The 18,620-nt window shown below is 45.2% G+C and overlaps 1 protein-coding gene and 1 long non-coding RNA gene across 2 annotated transcripts in view; one reads left to right on the forward strand and one right to left on the reverse strand.

Annotated features, from left to right (window-relative positions):
- The window catches only part of LOC142254823 (splicing factor 1-like), a 51,347-nt gene extending 44,106 nt beyond the window's left edge, over positions 1 to 7,241 (reverse strand). The window contains exon 1 of the mRNA XM_075326146.1: positions 7,187 to 7,241. Coding sequence (XP_075182261.1) covers positions 7,187 to 7,190 — 4 coding nt within the window. The 5' untranslated portion in view covers positions 7,191 to 7,241. The remainder of the gene's footprint in view (positions 1 to 7,186) is intronic.
- A 295-nt stretch (positions 7,242 to 7,536) lies between these two features.
- Positions 7,537 to 18,620, forward strand: part of LOC142254824 (uncharacterized) — a 43,167-nt gene continuing 32,083 nt past the window's right edge. Inside the window, exons 1-2 of the long non-coding RNA XR_012727317.1 lie at positions 7,537 to 7,609; positions 16,207 to 16,234. This is a non-coding gene — a long non-coding RNA (uncharacterized LOC142254824). The remainder of the gene's footprint in view (positions 7,610 to 16,206; positions 16,235 to 18,620) is intronic.

An 18,620-nucleotide genomic window follows, 5' to 3' on the forward strand; every position in this document is an offset into this window, starting at 1 on the left:
CCGTCATCCACGAAGCTGGGCTGAATCTCGTGCCTGCGCAGAGTCATTCCCGGCTCACACAGGCGCCCTTCCCTCTGCCCCATTGCTGGCAGAGCTGAAAACAGGTGCACTTGCGGGAGCCGGTGGCCTCTCAGCGCAGGCGCGACAATGTGAGCTCACCGGCTTGCGCAAGTGCACCTATGTTTTCGTCTCTGCCTGCAATAAGGCAAACTGAAGTGCGCCACGCAGGCCGGGAATGACTGCGCAGGCGTGAGATTTTACCCAGTACGTAAATGATGGCAGAGGAGTCATCCACGTCAATCATCAAAGGAGGACAGCAAACAGCGGCAAAAGGAGGGACAGAAGTCGAAAAAGAGGACACAGCTGTGACGACATGGACTTTGTCAGTGCCTAGCATGGGTTAAATTTCTTAAAATTCAGCCAGACATGAAGATAGTTTGTTTATGGGGATAAGCCCCTCTGTTTTTACAAGACTCCTGTTAACTCATGTAATTGCCTTGGCTAATGAAGGCCAGACACCCAGATAAATCAATTATGCGAACCTCCCATTGTATTATGATGTGTATTGCTAGGTGGCTGGGCTGTCCCTCCCTTGTCACTGTCAGAGACCATTACTAATAGGGATATTTTATAATCGGCTTGAAATCTAGCCAATAAGAGCCCAGTCTTATCCACCAATCGTTAAGACCCCAATGGTCTTTATGGAGAGCTCAGGGGAAGAGGACTCAAGAATGAGGACTGTCCATTGCCCGGGTAGACTTGCTACAAGCTACCAATCTAAGATCTGCGGATCCGATTGGCAAGCCATAGCCAAACCTGGATTATGACACTACATGGACTTCAGCATCAAATGCAAGGATTCGGCTGTGATATCAAGGACTACCTAAGGAAGGAATCCAGATTGGGACAATAGAGTCACCAGACTACAGACTTTGCGGACCTCAGCCAGCTTCCTAAATTTGGCATTATTCCTTTCTCGGTGAGTGCCCGCCGAAAGCAGGTTGCTGCTGAATTGGAGTAAGTAGCCCTGGAAGCTCTGAGACACGGACATTCTAATCCCCCGTGAGCCAGCGGAAGGGTGAGAAACTGTTGCCAGTTATATTCTGTGGTTTTGCTGGTTATGTGCTATGTGTCGTTAATTGTTTGGGGATCCAATAAAGTCTAATATTGTGATTCCCTCACCCTGTGTTGTCTGAGTAGTGATCCGCCCTCGGTTAAGGAGGTCGGGCATCAGTTGGGATGAGCCCTGGGCCATGCGTCTTTCTAAAGGCGGCCGGGCCAGCGGACGATAGCACCCACTGACCCCTATGTCTCCACACCACAACCGACCAAGAAAAGGATGCCCATCTGACCAGAACGGTTCATTTACATGCATGGCGGAAGATTTTATAAAAGGTATTTGTGGGGTCTCCAAGGGGAGTCAGGGAACAAGGTGCAGCTTAATAGAATGCAGCCCAGGAGTTGCAGTAGGTGATACTTTTTGTTTAACACTCAAAAAACTGGTGACCGGTTCCCTTTAAACTGACCATCCAGATTAGACATTAAAGTGATTATTGTGTCATCAGATTAATGCTGTCCAAACTACACTGGCAGTTAGATATTTTTTTTACTCTGCGCGGTGTTTCAAAATAAACCTACTTTGAACCTTATTAAAATCGGACTAGTCAGCCAAGACACAGGCCCATGACTGCTTCATGCATCCTGTGGTTCAAACAGCATGACTATTGACAAATTCCCTTTAAATGTGACTGCACATTTCCAACTTGGTCACCATACCTAATTACCCCATTATGCAATCGTTAAACAAGTCTCCCTAAGGCTATGTGCGCACTAGAAAATGGACTTTTCTTAAGAAAAATCTGCACCCTCTGGCAGAATACGGCACCTGCGGCAAAAAACGCGTTTTTGTCCCTGTGATTTTTTTACCATTATCTATGGCAAAAAACGCAGGTACCTGCAGAAAAGTAGTGACATACTCATTTTTTTGCTCCAGAAATTCTGCAGCAAAACCTGTAGGAGAAAAAAAAAACGCAGTGCGCACCTTTTTTTTTTTACCATAGGTATTGCTGGGGAAGGACTGCAGAAAGGTTCTGAACATTTTCTGCAGCAATTCATACAGCAAACCGTGGCAAAAACCGCAGCGTGCGCACAGGGCCTAAAACATTTTTTTCTCCTGCATTGTCTAAATATGTATATGTTGCAGTGCAAGTGTATTAAAATACAGATTACCATCATCCCCAGTTTACACCACATCGATCCTCTTTAGGGTCATGCGTGCGCTTCTCTTGTTTGACGACTCACACGGACTGTTGTGTGGGGTGGTGCGACTCCCATCAATGTAATGTTAAACTCCTTGACTGATTAATGGGAAATTACAATGTCTATGGCACTGAAGGGATTTAAGGGGTAACATTTTTAAGGGAACCTGTCACCAGAATTTTCGCTATTAAACTAAAAGAATCCCCTTCTGCAGCTCCGGGGCTGCATTCTATAAAGGTTCATCTTGCTACTGGCTCCCATTTCAGACCTAAATAACTTTATAAAATATTACCTTTTGCTATGGTAATGAGGTTTGTTGGCGCCGGGGACGGGCTGTATTTCATCAGTTATTCCCCCTTCCTGCCGCTGTTCGCTGTCCCCCAGTGTTCATTTACATAGATGAGGCCCCAGCCCTCATCTCCGCAGTGCTCCGGGAGTCTCACGCAGGCACAGTGGGCACTATCGCGGGACTGAGAACTGTTTTCAAAACGCGAGCGCCAGTGATATTATTGCGCAAGCACGAGATTATGGGCGGGTACTTGGATGACGCTGGTGATGACATTCACAGCGCCGCCCATAATCTCGCGCATGCGCAACAAATCACCGGCGTTTGCGATTGGAAAACAGTGCTCAGTCCCGCGATAGTGCCATTGCGCATGCGCGAGACTCCTGGAGCACTGCGGAAGATGAGGGCGGCGGCCTCATCTATGTAAATGAACACTGGGGGGACGGCGAACAGCGGCAGGAGGGGGGATAACAGGCAAAATACAGCCCGCCCACGGGGCCATCAAACCTCATTACCATAGCAAAGGGTAATATTTTATAAAGTTGTTATTTAGGACTGAAAGGGGGGCCAGTAGCAAGATGAACCTTTATAGAATGCAGCACAGGAGCTGCAGAAGGGGATTCTTTTAGTTTAATAGCGAAAATTCTGGTGACCGGTTCCCTTTAAAATGATCCCTTTATGGCCTAAGACAGCATGAAAATCGGAGGGAGTGGCATGTGATAAAACATCGCATTCCACTCAGGCCAATATTAGCCTATGAGCCAGCACCCATGAGCGATTATTTTCTCAGCCCTAATCGGACCGAGAAAACAATCGCAGCATGCTGCGACTGTAATGCGATCCTAGTTTCTCTCGCACCCATTCAAGTCTAAGGGGCGAGAGAAAAATTGCACTGCACTCGCGGTACACCGGTGTAATGTGAGTGCAGGGCGAGAATGGCAATAGCCATCAACGAAGGAGAGAGGAAAATAAATCCCTCCCCTCTGCAGCTGTGGTCTGATCGCATGATCGGACTTCAGTCGAGGTGACAGTCTGCTCCCACTGTGCTGCCAGCATGAGCCAATTGTCATGCGAGGATCACAGAAGTGCCCCGTGTGGCCCCGGCCTACCCTGAAAACTATTGATTATAGAACTAACCGCTTTTAGGTCCAAGTCAACAGAAGCTGGAAAACCGCCAAGTGCAACTATAGTATGCGGTTTCTGAAACCTGCATAGAGATTAATGGGATTTTCAAAGACCGCATACCATAGAAAGTGCTGTGTCCGCAACTCAGACTTGAGCAGCAGCGTTGCTTACTTTGCTACACTGTTTCCAGTACTCAAATTTGAAGCAACTTCACAGGCAGTGTAGCACAGCAAAGCTCAGCTATTTTCTTACCACCACTTGTGGCCAGTGACTAGAAGCAGAAACTCCATCTTGCCCACCAAAATGTCACGCAGTGACTACCGGGATCCCGCCAGATGTAGAGAGTGACTCCTGGCAAGTGCCACAACATACAACAGAGGGCCTAGCGCTAGGGACGGGGTCACCACCTAACACTCACCGGAGTCTGTAGACTACACTCCCTAATGTCCCTATACAGCCCATTAAAGGGAACCTGTCACCAGATTTTGACCTTCCAAAATAAGACTAGCACTTTAAGAAGCTCATATGCTGCCTAATATTAAGATGCATGTTACACCCTGCACCCCTCCCGTAGACTCCAAGAATACTTTTATAAAATCTCCTGCCCTATGTGTAAACTGTCTTCTCCAATTGGAGTCCTATTCTGCACCTCCTGTCACTCCTTTCGCCCTCCTCCTTTGCTGATTGACATGAATGACGCCTCGCTATCCAGGTGGCATCGTCCACATCGCAGGGCAAAATTTTGCGCACGTACAGAAAATTCCCCGGTTCGTGAAGGCGCACCTACGTTTTCGGCTAATCGCAACAGGGCAGAGCAAAGTGCGCCTGCGTGAGCCGGAAATATGGAGATTTTGACCACCTAAGTGCTTGGTGTCCGAGGAGTTACCCACATCAATCAGCACAGGAGGAGTGCAAAAGGAGGGACAGGAGGCGCAGATTAAAATGCCTATCTGACCGGACAATTTACATACAGGGCGGAAGCCATTATCAAGGTGTTTTGGGGGTCTACGGGGGAGGATCAAGGGGTAATGTGCACCTTTTTAGAATGCAGCACAGGCGCTGCTTAAAGGGAACCTGTCAGGTCCAATATGCACCCAAAACAACGAGCAGTTCTGGGTGCATATTGCTAATCCTGCCTAACCGTCCCTGTATACACTAGCATAAAGAGATCTTTAGAAAAAGTATTTCTAAAGATCTTATATCATATGCTAATGAGCGAGGGGACTAGACCCCTAGGTGTGCTAACATGCTAATGAATGTGCAGCTTCAGAGGATGATCTCCCTCACCTCTACGCTGCCATCGCGTCTGATTTTTGGACTTCAGCTCAGTGCGCATGATCCCTGACTTTCCGGTTATGCGCACTACATGAGTTTGAAGCTGTGCCGCGTACACCCAGCTTCATGGTGCGCATGACCAAAGCTCCGGGGTAATGCGCACTGAGCCAAAATCATCAGATGTGATGGTGGCGCAGAGGTGAGTGAGATCATCCTCTGACGCTGCGCTTTCATTAGCATTTTAGCATGCCCACAGGGTCATACTATAATGCTAATGGAATCGAGTAGCCAGGGGAACGCCCAGGGGACTAGTCCCCTCGCTCAGCATACGGTAAAAGATCTTTACACATACTTTTTCTAAAGAGCCCTTTATCTATGCTAGTGTATACAGGGACTGTTAGGCTATGTGCCCACGGGAGCTCGTACCTGCGGATATATCCGCAGGTACAGCCGCAGGTTTCCCGCAGTTGTTCGTCGGAATACGCAGCTACTTTTAGCCGCGGAAAACCTGCAGGCATTAGTACGGCTTACCTGCGGACGTCCCGGCCTCTATTTTCAAAGTGGAGGGCCAGGATTTCCGCAGAAATAATTGACATGCAATTACGTGCAGCTGCAGGACATCCGCAGCCACACGTATCCGCAGCATGGACACACACTCCCCATGTCCCATAGGATAACATTGGGAGTGTCTGTACATGCTGAAACCTGCGGATTTATCTGGAAAATCCGCAGGTTTAATCTCCCGTGGGCACATAGCCTTAGGCAGGGATAAGCAATATGCACCCAGACCTGATCGTGGTTCTGGGTGCATATTGCATCTAATAGGTTCCCTTTAAGGTGAAAGTTTTAGTTTAGAAGGTCAAAATCTGGTGACAGGTTTCCTTTAAATTGAATGCAGCAGTACATGCAAGGTCAAAGATAATGCAAAGAAAATATGCCAGGATAGGCAAACTCCGTAAATTAAAAACATGACAGGACAATTAAGGCCACTTTACACACAGATAAATATTTGGCAGATCTGTGGTTGCAGTGAAATCATGGACATATTGTTCCATTTGTACACTGCCACAAACCTGGCACTGATTGTCCACAATTTCACTGCAACCACAGATTATTATTATTATTATTATTGTTTATTTATAGAGCACCATTGATTCCATGGTGCTGTACATGAGGGGGTTACATACAGAATACATGTACACGTTACAATAGACAGACTAGCACAGGGGGAAGAGGGCCCTGCCCTTGCGGGCTTACATCCTAGAGGATTTTGGGGAGGAGACAGTAGGTGGGGTGTAGGTGGGGCGGCAGCTCCGCACGGTGGTGGGGCGGCAGCTCCGCACGGTGGTGGGGCGGCAGCTCCGCACGGTGGTGGGGCGGCAGCTCCGCACGGTGGTGGGGCGGCAGCTCCGCACGGTGGTGGGGCGGCAGCTCCGCACGGTGGTGGGGCGGCAGCTCCGCACGGTGGTGGGGCGGTGAGGTCATGCCGCAGATTTATCTCTGTGTGTAAAGTGGCCTTAAGAGCTGGTGTGAATCGATTCACACTACCTGGTCCAGTGACCGTCAGTAAACTGGCCATTAGATGGGAGCCCTGAAAACTGCCATCTACCTCCTAGCATCCACAGCTCTTGATTAAGCTGGCCTGGCGCATCGCAGGTGCATCACGCCAATACGATGACGAGCCAGGTGAGCAAGTCAAAAGAGTCAACGATGTCGCGAGGTAGGAAATGGTCCTCAGACGGCCAAATTTCATGGACCTAGCCGCTGGACTAGATCCTACGAATCGATTTGCACCAAATCTACTGGACAACCCCTTTAAAAATGATAAAAGCTTGAAACTTAATTTTGACCACCCCTTTAACGTCTGAGGTTTTGTTTTTCATCAATGTTGCATCACCGTGCAGACTAGTACAACGCACATTACACATCCTACCACTTCACTAAGACACAAAGCACCTATAGAATTACTATTTGGCTAGTTGGTAAAAGAATGATCCCTACTTTAGCTTTTGATTTTTTTTATAATTACCATGGCAACACATTAATTTCAAGAAACATGAAACTAGCAGGCTGGTAACATAATAAGCAGTACACCAAGTATCACAGCTGTTTCCACCCATATTAAGAAGGGCAACAAAGTTCTTTTCCATTACATATACGATACTAGGAGCTGCAGGAAAGCGCTCAGCCGTAAAAGGTCAGAAACCAGTAACCGTCGTGCACACTAGGCCTCTTCCTTACCCATTTTCCGACCACGTTTCGTCACCAGCCTCTACGCCGTTCCTTTCATCCAAGATGACTGCGCGCTTACGTTCGCAGCTGGACTTTTTATAAGCTTGGTTGCTCCGCCCACTAAAGACACATTCCGGCGTCCATTGGTTCGTAACGCGGCTCTGTGATTGGCTGTCTTCGGCTTGCCTTCGTGTCAGAAGAAAAGGACGTGACGTAATGAGCGCGCTGTGATAGGACAACGAATCTGCCAATCATGTGGAGAAAAGCGCTGGAAAAAAGAAGAAAAAGGGGAGGCGTGGCGACGTCCTATCATGTCCTATCACAGCGCGGGGCACGCCTTCTTCCTGAAACGCGGGCTCTCGTCATCCTCACACACTCGCTTCCCGTTTGCGGTGCTTACATGTGTGTCGCTTGTCACCGCCATTTTGCAAAGTGTGTGAGGGGATTTTTCGCATCTCGTAGACGCTTTTATATGGGGAAAATGGCGGCAAATATTCATTTGCCTGTGGTAAAACGTGATAGTGCGTGTCAGGTCTGTGGGATAGAGTGTCTTCTGGCTGTTCCTCAGCCTCTTGTCTGAGGAGCTGCCTACAGGAGAATGCTGTGACTAAAATGGGGTCTATAGAAGAGGCAGAACTAGTCGTGTCCCACCATATAATGGTGACAGCCTGGGGGAAATATAGACATTGATGGTTTCTTATACAACAAAATATTGTTTTCTATTTGTAGAAGTAATTCACAGATATTGCTGAAATGTAAACTACATAGGTTGAAAAAAGACCTAGGTCCATCTAGTTCAACCTTCCTCCACCAATTATACATTTTGTCACTAAATCATTTATAACCCACAATGTTGTGTACTGAGGAAATCATCCAGCTCTGATATAAAGGCTGTTATAGTATCTGCCATCACTACCGCTTGTGGTCGGTATTCCACAGTCTGACTGCTCTAACTGTAAAGAACCCTTCCCTATTTTGCTGCTAGAATTGCTTTTCTTCTACTCTGTGACTGTCCCTTAGTATTGTCTTTGGAATGAGTATGGCCCCTTTCACACTGCGTTTTGCCTTACGTTTAGTAGCCCCGTCTGAACCGCTCCTCCCCACAGCCTGCAAAACATGTTTCGGATGTATGCGCCACCAGGGCCACTGACTGTAATGGAGCAGACTACGTTAGCAGTACCATTATCGTGCATATGTGACGCCCCTCACTCTATCAGGGTGTCACAGGGAACTGCACCCTCTATCCTTTCAGGTGCAGAGCCCACCCTCCATGGTTCTGGGTTCCCAACCTATGGTACTGCTTCCACCAGCATTCAAAATCCTAACCACACCCTGTCAGACACACCAGTGGGCTGTCTAGCTGGAATAGGGCTGCCCATCTAGGGGTCAGGCAGACTGATGGGAGGGGAGTAGTGAGTTTAGACTTAGCCCTCAGTGAGTGAGGAGCGAGGGAGTTGGAGCTCCCTGAGTGACTTTGGTTAGGTCACAGATGTTGGTCTGTGGACCACAGGAGTCGCAGACACGGTCGCAGGGTATTGAGGTAGGGTGCCTAGACCCGATCTTGGAGGACAGTCAGCATCTCAAGCCTACTAACCGGTCCGGGACCGAAAGCACGGCGGGGTACAGGACCCTAGGTCAGGGAGTAGCTTCAGGCAACCCGGCAATTAGCCTGTGGAAGAGTGTCTTCACGTACTGTCCCCAAAAAGCTCAGAGATCGAAGGCATCAACACAACGAGGGGGATAGGGCTTTCCACCCCATGCAGCCCACTGAAATCCCAAGTGTCAGCCATCGAGAGCACAGCTCCTCTATTAAACATGGGGAGCGGGTCCCTGACAGTTCCAAGCTGATGAGTCACCAAAAGAACACTTAACACTTGTGCGCGGAGGCCCCGGACCATCCGGCAGTACCAGAGGGGACGGACACCCGGACGAGCTCCCCCAGAGGGCAGCGGCACCCAGTGACTTGGTTTACCCTGGTATCAGCGTGTGTTATTTGGCTGTGGTAACCCCTGCATGACCGGAGTGAGTACACTGCAAATTCCCTGCGTGCCGGCTTACCCACGTCCCTCCACTGGCACATGCACCGTGCCTCCCGGGGCCTTCCCTACCCGTGGAGGGAACCTCCATCCGCCCCAGGTACTCTCATCGGCAGCAGCGGTACTCCCTTACCGCACACCTGTAAATACACCCCTTTTTGAATTTGAAGTGGCCCCGGGGCCGGAGACCCTCGAGCCACGCAGCAGTAGACCCCGGAACCGAGCGGTTTGACCACTGCTGGGCGGCACACATATACGTTTTCTGCAGGCGGACACCCGAACATAGTGGACTGTTTTGGTGTCCGCCTGCAGAAATTGTATGTGCCCGAAAATAGTGCAAGACAGAGCACACGCCAATGTAGTCTGCTCCATTATAGTCAATGATCCTGTTGGCGCATGCGTCCGAAACACGATTTGCGGGGTGGGGGAGGGGCAGTTCGGATGGACCACTAAATGTAAAGCAAAACACAGTGTGAAAGTAGCCTAACTCCTGTGCCAGTCCTTTATATTGAACACATGTATTGCGTGTCACACAGTACTGATATATATATATATAATGTCGTTATCTATACACTACACAAATACTGCAGGCTGTCGCCGCTCAAATTCTATTTATTTTTTATTTTTTTTTACCAATTTTGTTGGCGCTTCTTGAGAATAGGAAATTGTAGCTGAAAAGAAGCTAATTAGTGATGGGCGAAATGTAACTATTCATGTTCGGATTATTCGTAACGAATCCCAAAGTACTACTCCAGTATTTGTCACGGATAGCAAACCTAGTGCAAGTCAATGGGGAACTCGAGCATTTTTCTTGTGACGAATACTGGAATATTGACTGGTAGCATGAAGGGAAATAAAATATACTTTTTAATTTATAATTGGTTAAAATACGCAAGGGCATACACCTATACTCACAAGTGCAAGTACAAAAATCACAAATACATCTAAATAATTTAGATCTCACCCAGTCAGTAGTTAAGGCCACTTTCACCATAGGGATTCAGCTGGGAATTGCAGAACAGGTGATATGTTAAACCCTGTTGTCCCCCATGTGTAGCTCCCCAGGGCAGTACCCTAGTGTAAAATTATATTACCCCAAAACACTTACCCTCAGTTACGGTTCGGTGTTCTGTTGTGCCTCGAATCGGTCCAGTCCTGTCATTGACTCCCACATTGGGGTCAGTCAACTGTGCAGCGCCACCTGGCCATCACTTGAGGCATCAGGTAGCTCATGTTTTGTACCATCATGAGCATGTGCGTGATGTCATCAATGACAAGGCGGCCACTGATTGGTCATCAGTGACATCAGCGATGAAGTGGCAGCCACTAAATGGTCATCATTACATCAGCAATGACGTGGCAGCTTCTGTATGGCTGCAGCCGACGCCATTATCACATGCCATGTGGCCTGGGCCAGGGAGGCGGCTATAAAAGGTCTGTAGCTCCGCCCATCGGGGGGCGCGAGTGTCATTCTGTATGCTGGCAGCTAACCTGGCTGTGAGAGTGTGTGGGTTCCAGCGCCATTTATATAAAAGGACAGTGACTACTTCAGGGTTATGCGACTGTGCCGACTATTCGTGCACAGACGTACTTCGGTACGGTGAGGGTCAACCATTCTCCTACCAGTTCTTTGGTCTCCTGTACCACTAGCTGGTTACCCTCCCGGCCTGACGTGTCCCGTACACACGTGATCGGTGGTCTGCAGTTCTTGTGGCAGGTGTGTGTGTGTGGGTGTGCCAGTTGCTGAGTACCTGGGGACGCCAACTGGGTAGTCCGCTCAGTCTGATGTGCCTCTATGCACGTGACCGATACCTGTATACCTGTTTACGGTTAGTCGTGCCTCGTACCCACATGGCCGGTTCCAGATTTATGTCCCTGTGAGTGTAATTGTTGGTCTGACGTGTCTCTACACACCTGACCAGCACACGTGTACCTGTGAAGTCAACAGGGACACACTACACGTTGGGGTGTGACCTTAACATCCCCTTCATTCCTATTTCAGTTCACCTGTGTTGCTGTGTGTGTCTACCAGTCCTGTTGTGGCCTTATCATCTGCCTGGCGGACTTTGGGTGACGATTGGTTCATTTTTTTATATCCAATCGTCCGCTCCGTAACACCCTCTCTATGCATTACCTCCAAAATAATATGGATTCATTCCATTGGGGGTTGAGCACCATCTTGCCAACCCATTACATCCTTCCACTGCAGTTTATCTTTCCTTTTTATTCCTATCATTCCCCTGAGGAATCCATATAATTTTGGAGGAAACCCGTAGGGAGGGCCCATGTTTTGGGCTAATATAATTTTATACTAGGATACTGCCCTTTTAAGGGCGGGAGCTACAAATGGAGCATGACAGGGTTTAACATACTATTGAATGTCCTGCAATTCCCAGCTGAATCCCTATGGTGAATGTGGTCTCGACTACTGACTGGGTGAGAGCTAAGCAAATTGTTTTATATGTATTAGTGATTTTTGTACTTGCTCTATGTGTATAGGTGTATGCCTTTGAATATCTTAACCAATTATTAATTAAAAGGCATATTTTTTTTCTCCCCTTCATGCTATAAGTTTATATCTATATGTCTATATATCAGTACAGACCAAAAGTTTCGACACACCTCATTCAAAGAGTTTTCTTTATTTTCAGGACTCTGAAAATTGTAGATTCACATTGAAGGCATCAAAAGTATTAATTAACACATGTGGAATGAAATACTTAACAAAAAAGTGTGAAACAACTGAAAATATGTCTTATATTCTAGGTTCTTCAAAGTAGCCACCTTTTGCTTTTATTACTGCTTTGCACACTCTTGGCATTCTCTTGATGAGCTTCAAGAGGTAGTCACCGGAAATGGTCTTCCAACAGTCTTGAAGGAGTTCCCAGAGATACTTAGCACTTGTTGGCCCTTTTGCCAAAAATGTGCGGTCCAGCTCACCCCAAACCATCTCGATTGGGTTCACGTCTGGTGACTGTGGAGGCCAGGTCATCTGGTGTAGCACCCCATCACTCTCTTTCATAGTCAAATAGCCCTTACACAGCCTGGAGGTGTGTTTAGGGTCATTGTCCTGTTGACAAATAAATGGTGGTCCAACTAAACGCAAACCTGATGGAATAGCATGCCGCTGCAAGATGCCGTGGTAGCCATTATGGTTCAGTATGCCTTCAGTTTTGAATACATCCCCAACATTGTTACCAGCAAAGCACCATCACACCTCCTCCTCCTCCATGCTTGATGGTGGGAACCAGGCATGTAGAGTCCATTCGTTCACCTTTTCTGCATCACACAAAGGCACGGTGGTTGGATCCAAAGATCTCAAATTTGGACTCATCAGAGCAAAGCACAGATTTCCACTGGTCTAATGTCCATTCCTTGTGTTCTTTAGCCCAAACAAGTCTCTTCTGCTTGTTGCCTGTCCTTAGCAGTGGTTTCCTAGCAGCTATTTTACCATGAAGGCCTGCTGCACAAAGTCTCCTCTTAACAGTTGTTCTAGAGATGTGTCTGCTGCTAGAACTCTGTGTGGCATTGACCTGGTCTCTAATCTGAGCTGCTGTTAACCTGCGATTTCTGAGGCTGGTGACTCGGATAAACTTATCCTCCGCAGCAGAGATGACTCTTGGTCTTCCTTTTTTGGGGCGGTCCTCATGTGAGCCAGTTTCTTTGTAGCATTTGGTTTTTGCCACTGCACTTGGGGACACTTTCAAAGTTTTCCCAATTTTTCGGACTGACTGACCTTCATTTGTTAAAGTAATGATGGCCACTCGTTTTTTTTTACTTAGCTGCTTTTTTCTTGCCATAATACAAATTCTAACAGTCTATTCAGTAGGACTATCAGCTGTTGGGACCACCAGACGTCTGCACAACACAACTGATGGTCCCAATCCCATTTATAAGGCAAGAAATCCCACTTATTAAACCTGACAGGGCACACCTGTGAAGTGAAAACCATTTCCGGTGACTACCTCTTGAAGCTGATCAAGAGAATGCCAAGAGTGTGCAAAGCAGTAATAAAAGCAAAAGGTGGCCACTTTGAAGAACCTAGAATATAAGACATATTTTCAGTTGTTTCACACTTTTTTAAGTATTTCATTCCACACGTGTTAATTCATAGTTTTGATGCCTTCAATGTGAATCTACAATTTTTCAGAGTCCTGAAAATAAAGAAAACTCTTTGAATGAGAAGGTGTGTCCAAACTTTTGTCTGTAATATATATATGGGCTGCCGATAATCCTTACATTACAATTGAAAAAGCTGTAAATTTGCCTGGTGTAAATGTGCGGTGTGGTTTGTCTTCAAGGGGACTCATTGGACCTTTCCAATTTCAAGGTATTGTAACTAGAGAAAATTACCGAACAATACTTGCTGATTCCATATTCCCTGTCATTTGTGTATTATATGATAATGACAATTTTTATTTCCAACAAGATGGCACCCCGCCGCACTCTCAGGGACATACGAGCATACCTGGATTAAAATTTGCCAGGCTAGTGGATAGGACACAGGGGACCAATCAAGTTTCCATCACGCTCTCCAGACCTTACACCGCTGGATTTCTTCTTATGGAGTTCAGTGAAAGATGAGGTGTACAAACGTAAACCACGTAACCTGGACATACTTTGGAATGAGATTCAATCGGTGTGTAGAGAAATCTCATTGCATTGAACACTTTGATACGATGTACGGAATCAGTGGTGGCTCGTACTCAGAAATGTGTTGTTGCTGAAGACCACCATTTTGAACATTTATTATTTTCATCAGAAAGTACATTTGTTATTTACGTTTTATTTAGTTTTGAAATTGGACTTTAAGCTTTCCATTTCCAGAAATGTAACCTTGTAGAAAGGGAAATACATTTTCTATGCTAGACAAAGTGTGTATACATTTTTTTTTTTAAGCACCCTGTCTATGTGTGTGGAGATAGAGATAGAAATATGTGTGACGATGTGTCCCTCCCCATCCCCCGGCCTTAATTCATGTACTCTATGCCATATAGGGTCATGTAGGTTGCTTGGCTGTCTTTGTTCTTTGGTTGTAACATTATATCCCCCCAGCCTGTACCATATTGTAATCAGACTCAAGCAGTAGCTATTGTCCTGTATGTACTGCTTCTGGTGGGAGATTGTTTGTTCTTCTCAGCATGGGACTCCTCCAATCCACAGCTTGGTAAACAGAACAGAGCCAGGACTTCCAGAATCCTTTCATGTATCAAATGTCCAGGGGAGGTGGGCCCTTCTGCCCAGCTGAGGAGCTGATCCCAGGAGAGGAGAATGAGACCCATGTTAGTCAGTTAGTTGGATCTCGGCTGGAGAAGGACTAGGATCTATAGTTGAGGCTAGATCCTAGTGCCTGTGTATGGACTGTTACAGATTGGAGATTAGTGGCCACGTGGGATTGTGTTTTGTTGTTCACCCTGTTGGACTCAAGGAACGCATATAAGGACCATTGCCATAATTTCCCTGGCGTCAGAATACCGGGAGGCGCCCCCGGATCTGTTGTCCTGTTGTGGACTCCTTGCAGACTTTAAGGATTTATATTCATGTTTGGTGCTTTATCTGTGTGGTTCCAATAAAGCCCTTTGGCCTCGCGTCCATTACTGCTCTGTCGCATACCACGTCACAATATGGAATATTGGTTCCCCCACTTTATTTTGGTGGAATTTGGCTAAATATGAATACTGGAATAATGTTTCGTATTTGGTAAGGATTATCCGAACATGAATAGTTACTATTTGCCCATCTCTAAAACTAATTATAGAGTAGTAAAAACAAAAGTATAAGAAAAGAAAATATTGCAGTAGCATTGGACAAGGTAATGAAAAAGGTAAAAAAAAAACCACTGCTTCTGGCAATCAAAATGTTGAAGTCACAGATAGTGGCATCATCTGGGCAGTTAAAACTGCCAAATGCTTGTCACAGTTGTCCTCGGAGTCGACTGGGGATGACTAAAGACCTGTTAGTGGTGGTACGGAAATATTACATTGGGGAACAATTTTGAACATATTTTTTGTTGAGCTTAATTGTTTTTTTATTTCAAAACTTCGGTTTTCTTCTATCACGTCAGTCTTTTTTCTATACAGATTATTGAATTTCTTAATGCTATTACTCTTGTTTGGATCAAGGATAGCACTCGTGCTCTTCTGTAGGCTGAGAGCGAACCGCCCTCAAGTGAGAAGGGATGAAGGATAACCTTGTCAACTAGCAAAATATTTTTGTAAGCTATTCAGTTACACGTGACACAGTTTGGCGAAAGTTTGTTCGCACCACTCTATAAAGTATAGTTGCCCATACAATATAGGATCCAATTTAAATTGCTCATACATCTCCACCCTTATCTCTATCACCCTACCCGTTCTCTACACTCTGCAAATGACTTTTGACTAACATCCACACTAATCCGAACCTCCCACTCCCGGCTCCAATACTCCTCCCAAGCTGCACCAATTCTCTGAAATGCTCTACCCCAAGAAACTAGGACGATCCACAACTTGCAAAGCTTCTGACGCTCCCTAAAAACACATCTTTTTAAAGTGGCTATCACCCTCTCTAATCGAAGTCAATTCATATATTATATGAATATATTCATATATTCAGAATTATGTTTTGAGAAGATTTCTCAGAACATAATTTTCTGTCACACTCCACCGCACGCAAAAGCATAATAAAGATTGGCTGGTGTCTGGCTCATGCAGCCTTTATCCTTCATTTCTTCGAGATGGATGGACCGGCATTGTAAATAAGCACTTGTACCTTGTGTGATTGTAAGTTCTTACGAGCAGTGTTGTCTTTATTTTTACTTTAATTATTATTTCTTCTATAACTATTCCTTATGAATGTTTGTATATGAACCTCTGAATTGTAAACTGCTGCAGAATATGTTGGTGGTATAGAATTAAAGCTTATTTTTATATAGTGAAATGTATTCTGAAAGTCTATATATAAGCGGATTGCAGAATTTATTTTTAATTACACACCTATTTCCTTTTCTTTTAGATCATGTCTGTCTCTGCTATTTCTTGTTGTAAGTACAGCCCTGATTTCCTTTATTATACCTATGTAAGTTTCACCATTCTCAGTCAAGGGACAATCATCAGCACATTACAGTGGGGGAAATAAATATTTGATCCCTTGCTGATTTTGTAAGTTTGCCCACTGACAAAGACATGAACAGTCTATAATTTTAAGGGTAGGTTAATTCTAACAGTGAGAGAATATCAAAAGTAAAATCGCGAAATTACATTGTATAAATGTATTTGCATTCTGCAGAGAGAAATAAGTATTTGATCCCTCTGGCAAACAAGACTTAATATACTTGGTGGCAAAACCTTTGTTGGCAAGCACAGAAGTCAGACTTTTTTGTAGTTGATGATCAGGTTTGCGCACATGTCAGGAGGAATTTCGCTCTACTCCTCTTTGCAGATCATCTCTAAATCATTAAGATTTTGAGACTGTCGCTTGGCAACTCAGAGCTTCAGCTCCCGGCATACATTTTCTATGGGATTAAGGTCTGGAGACACTTGAAATAGATCACACTGTTTGTAATGACTCTATATAATATTTGTGTTTCCCTTTTTGTATTGAATTACTGAAATTAATTAACTTTTTGATATTCTAATTTATTGAGATGCACTTGTATTTCAAAGTAATACTGGGTGATCAAGGTAAGTTTTGGGGGTTTTTTGCCCCTCACAAATTGTGCAAGCAGTGTGTTGAGAATTTACAGTTGTACAGTTTACCAGAAGTGAGTAAAAAATGCAGAAGTGGTACACCTGTTTCTATTATACTTTTTCTCTGATTGTTCTACTCCTGGTTTTGGCTTCCCAATACTGAGGTAAAAAATAAATCAACAAACACTCAACATGTGCATGTGCCATAGCAGATAAATACTGTTCATTGGAGCTTATAAATACTGTTTGTAAGCATCCACTTAACTGAATAACATTATATAGGGCTGGTTAGGCAGGGATTTTAGTCATACACATGTGAATGCTGCTAGATTGGATGTCATAAGGGACTTGACAGTTAGATCAGTAAACCTGAAGTTCGGTTTTCAAACCAAACATCAACTAAAAAACACAGGGCTCGGGGTTCGAATGCTTTACGTCCAAATTTAACTTGCGCAAACTACGCTGATCTCAGGTACGTTTGGTGCTCAGCCCTGTGCGATCCGCTTGTAGTGTTTAAGCGGCTTGCACTTGGGGTAACAACAGCGCGCTCGGATGTAGTATATGAAAAGTTTAAAAAGCTCGCCCACCCTCCCCCGAAAGTGATCTGCTTATGGCTCGCTGTATATCGGCGGAGACTCAAATTTGCCAATCAGTGTTTCCAAACCTAATTGTGCAAGGTTCGGTCACGTAGAGGTTCGGTCACGTAGAGGTTCGGTCACATAGAGGTTCGGTGTGTTTGCGACCAGCGAACCAAACCTCCATAGGTTCGCTCATCTTTACTGACAGATTCCCTTTAAATTGAAAGAACCATTAAATAGCTATCGGCTTAGTTATCTCTTATAACATTTCGATACACAGGAACGCCTGGCTGAATGCTCCTATGTTCTCTATGAGACTTTTCTTTCAGTAGCTTATCTCCAGCTATCTTTTGTTATCTGTCAGGTTAATGGTAAGGCCTCCATACATTTTAGACCATTGTCTGATTGTGCCAATATTGGTGGGTCTGGCTAACTTTAGTCTGTGTATGGGGGCCTAATGAGTATTCTCAGTTTATCAATTTCCATCTTTTTAGTTTACGCCATTAAACACCTCAAGCACCTCCTCTTCACCCCCCACCCCCACCACCACCACAGGAACTACAGGAGCCTATTAGCTCCTTGTCCGTGACACACATTTTTAATATTTCATCATAAAAACTTTTGAAATCAAAGATTGTTATTTTTTTTGTACAGATCATTGACTTGTCTTGTAGCAGAGATGTCTAAATGATGTTTGCTAATATACCTTCAAAATTTCTTTGTGGTGAGAACCTTATAAATTTACCACATGGGAAAATGGCGGAATATACCTGGCCACTGGTACTACAATCCTTAATAAAAGTAGTGATTTACTGTGTGCTGCCCAAAAAGTCAGTAAAACGCATGGCCTTGACAATGTTATTACATGCACTGCATCCATGTGGGGAACAATCTTTTTATTTTTTTGGACCCCTTAAGCAAAATGCCTTTGCTATGTGCCTCTATGGTGCCAATACATCATGCAAATTTATGGACCTTTGATTTGTTTCTGAAAGATACCGGATTTTTCGTTTTATAAGACGCACCCCAAATTTGAAGGAAAAAAAATAGGGGAAAAAAATGTACTGTTAAAATAAGGGTCCTTATTATAATCCTAGTGCCTCCCTTTTTCACGCCAAGTCTCTCCACAAAAGAAGAAATATTTTCTCAAGAGAATTTTTTT

This window comes from Anomaloglossus baeobatrachus, chromosome 10, assembly GCF_048569485.1.
Source record: "Anomaloglossus baeobatrachus isolate aAnoBae1 chromosome 10, aAnoBae1.hap1, whole genome shotgun sequence".
In the NCBI taxonomy this organism is placed as follows: Eukaryota; Metazoa; Chordata; class Amphibia; order Anura; family Aromobatidae; genus Anomaloglossus; species Anomaloglossus baeobatrachus.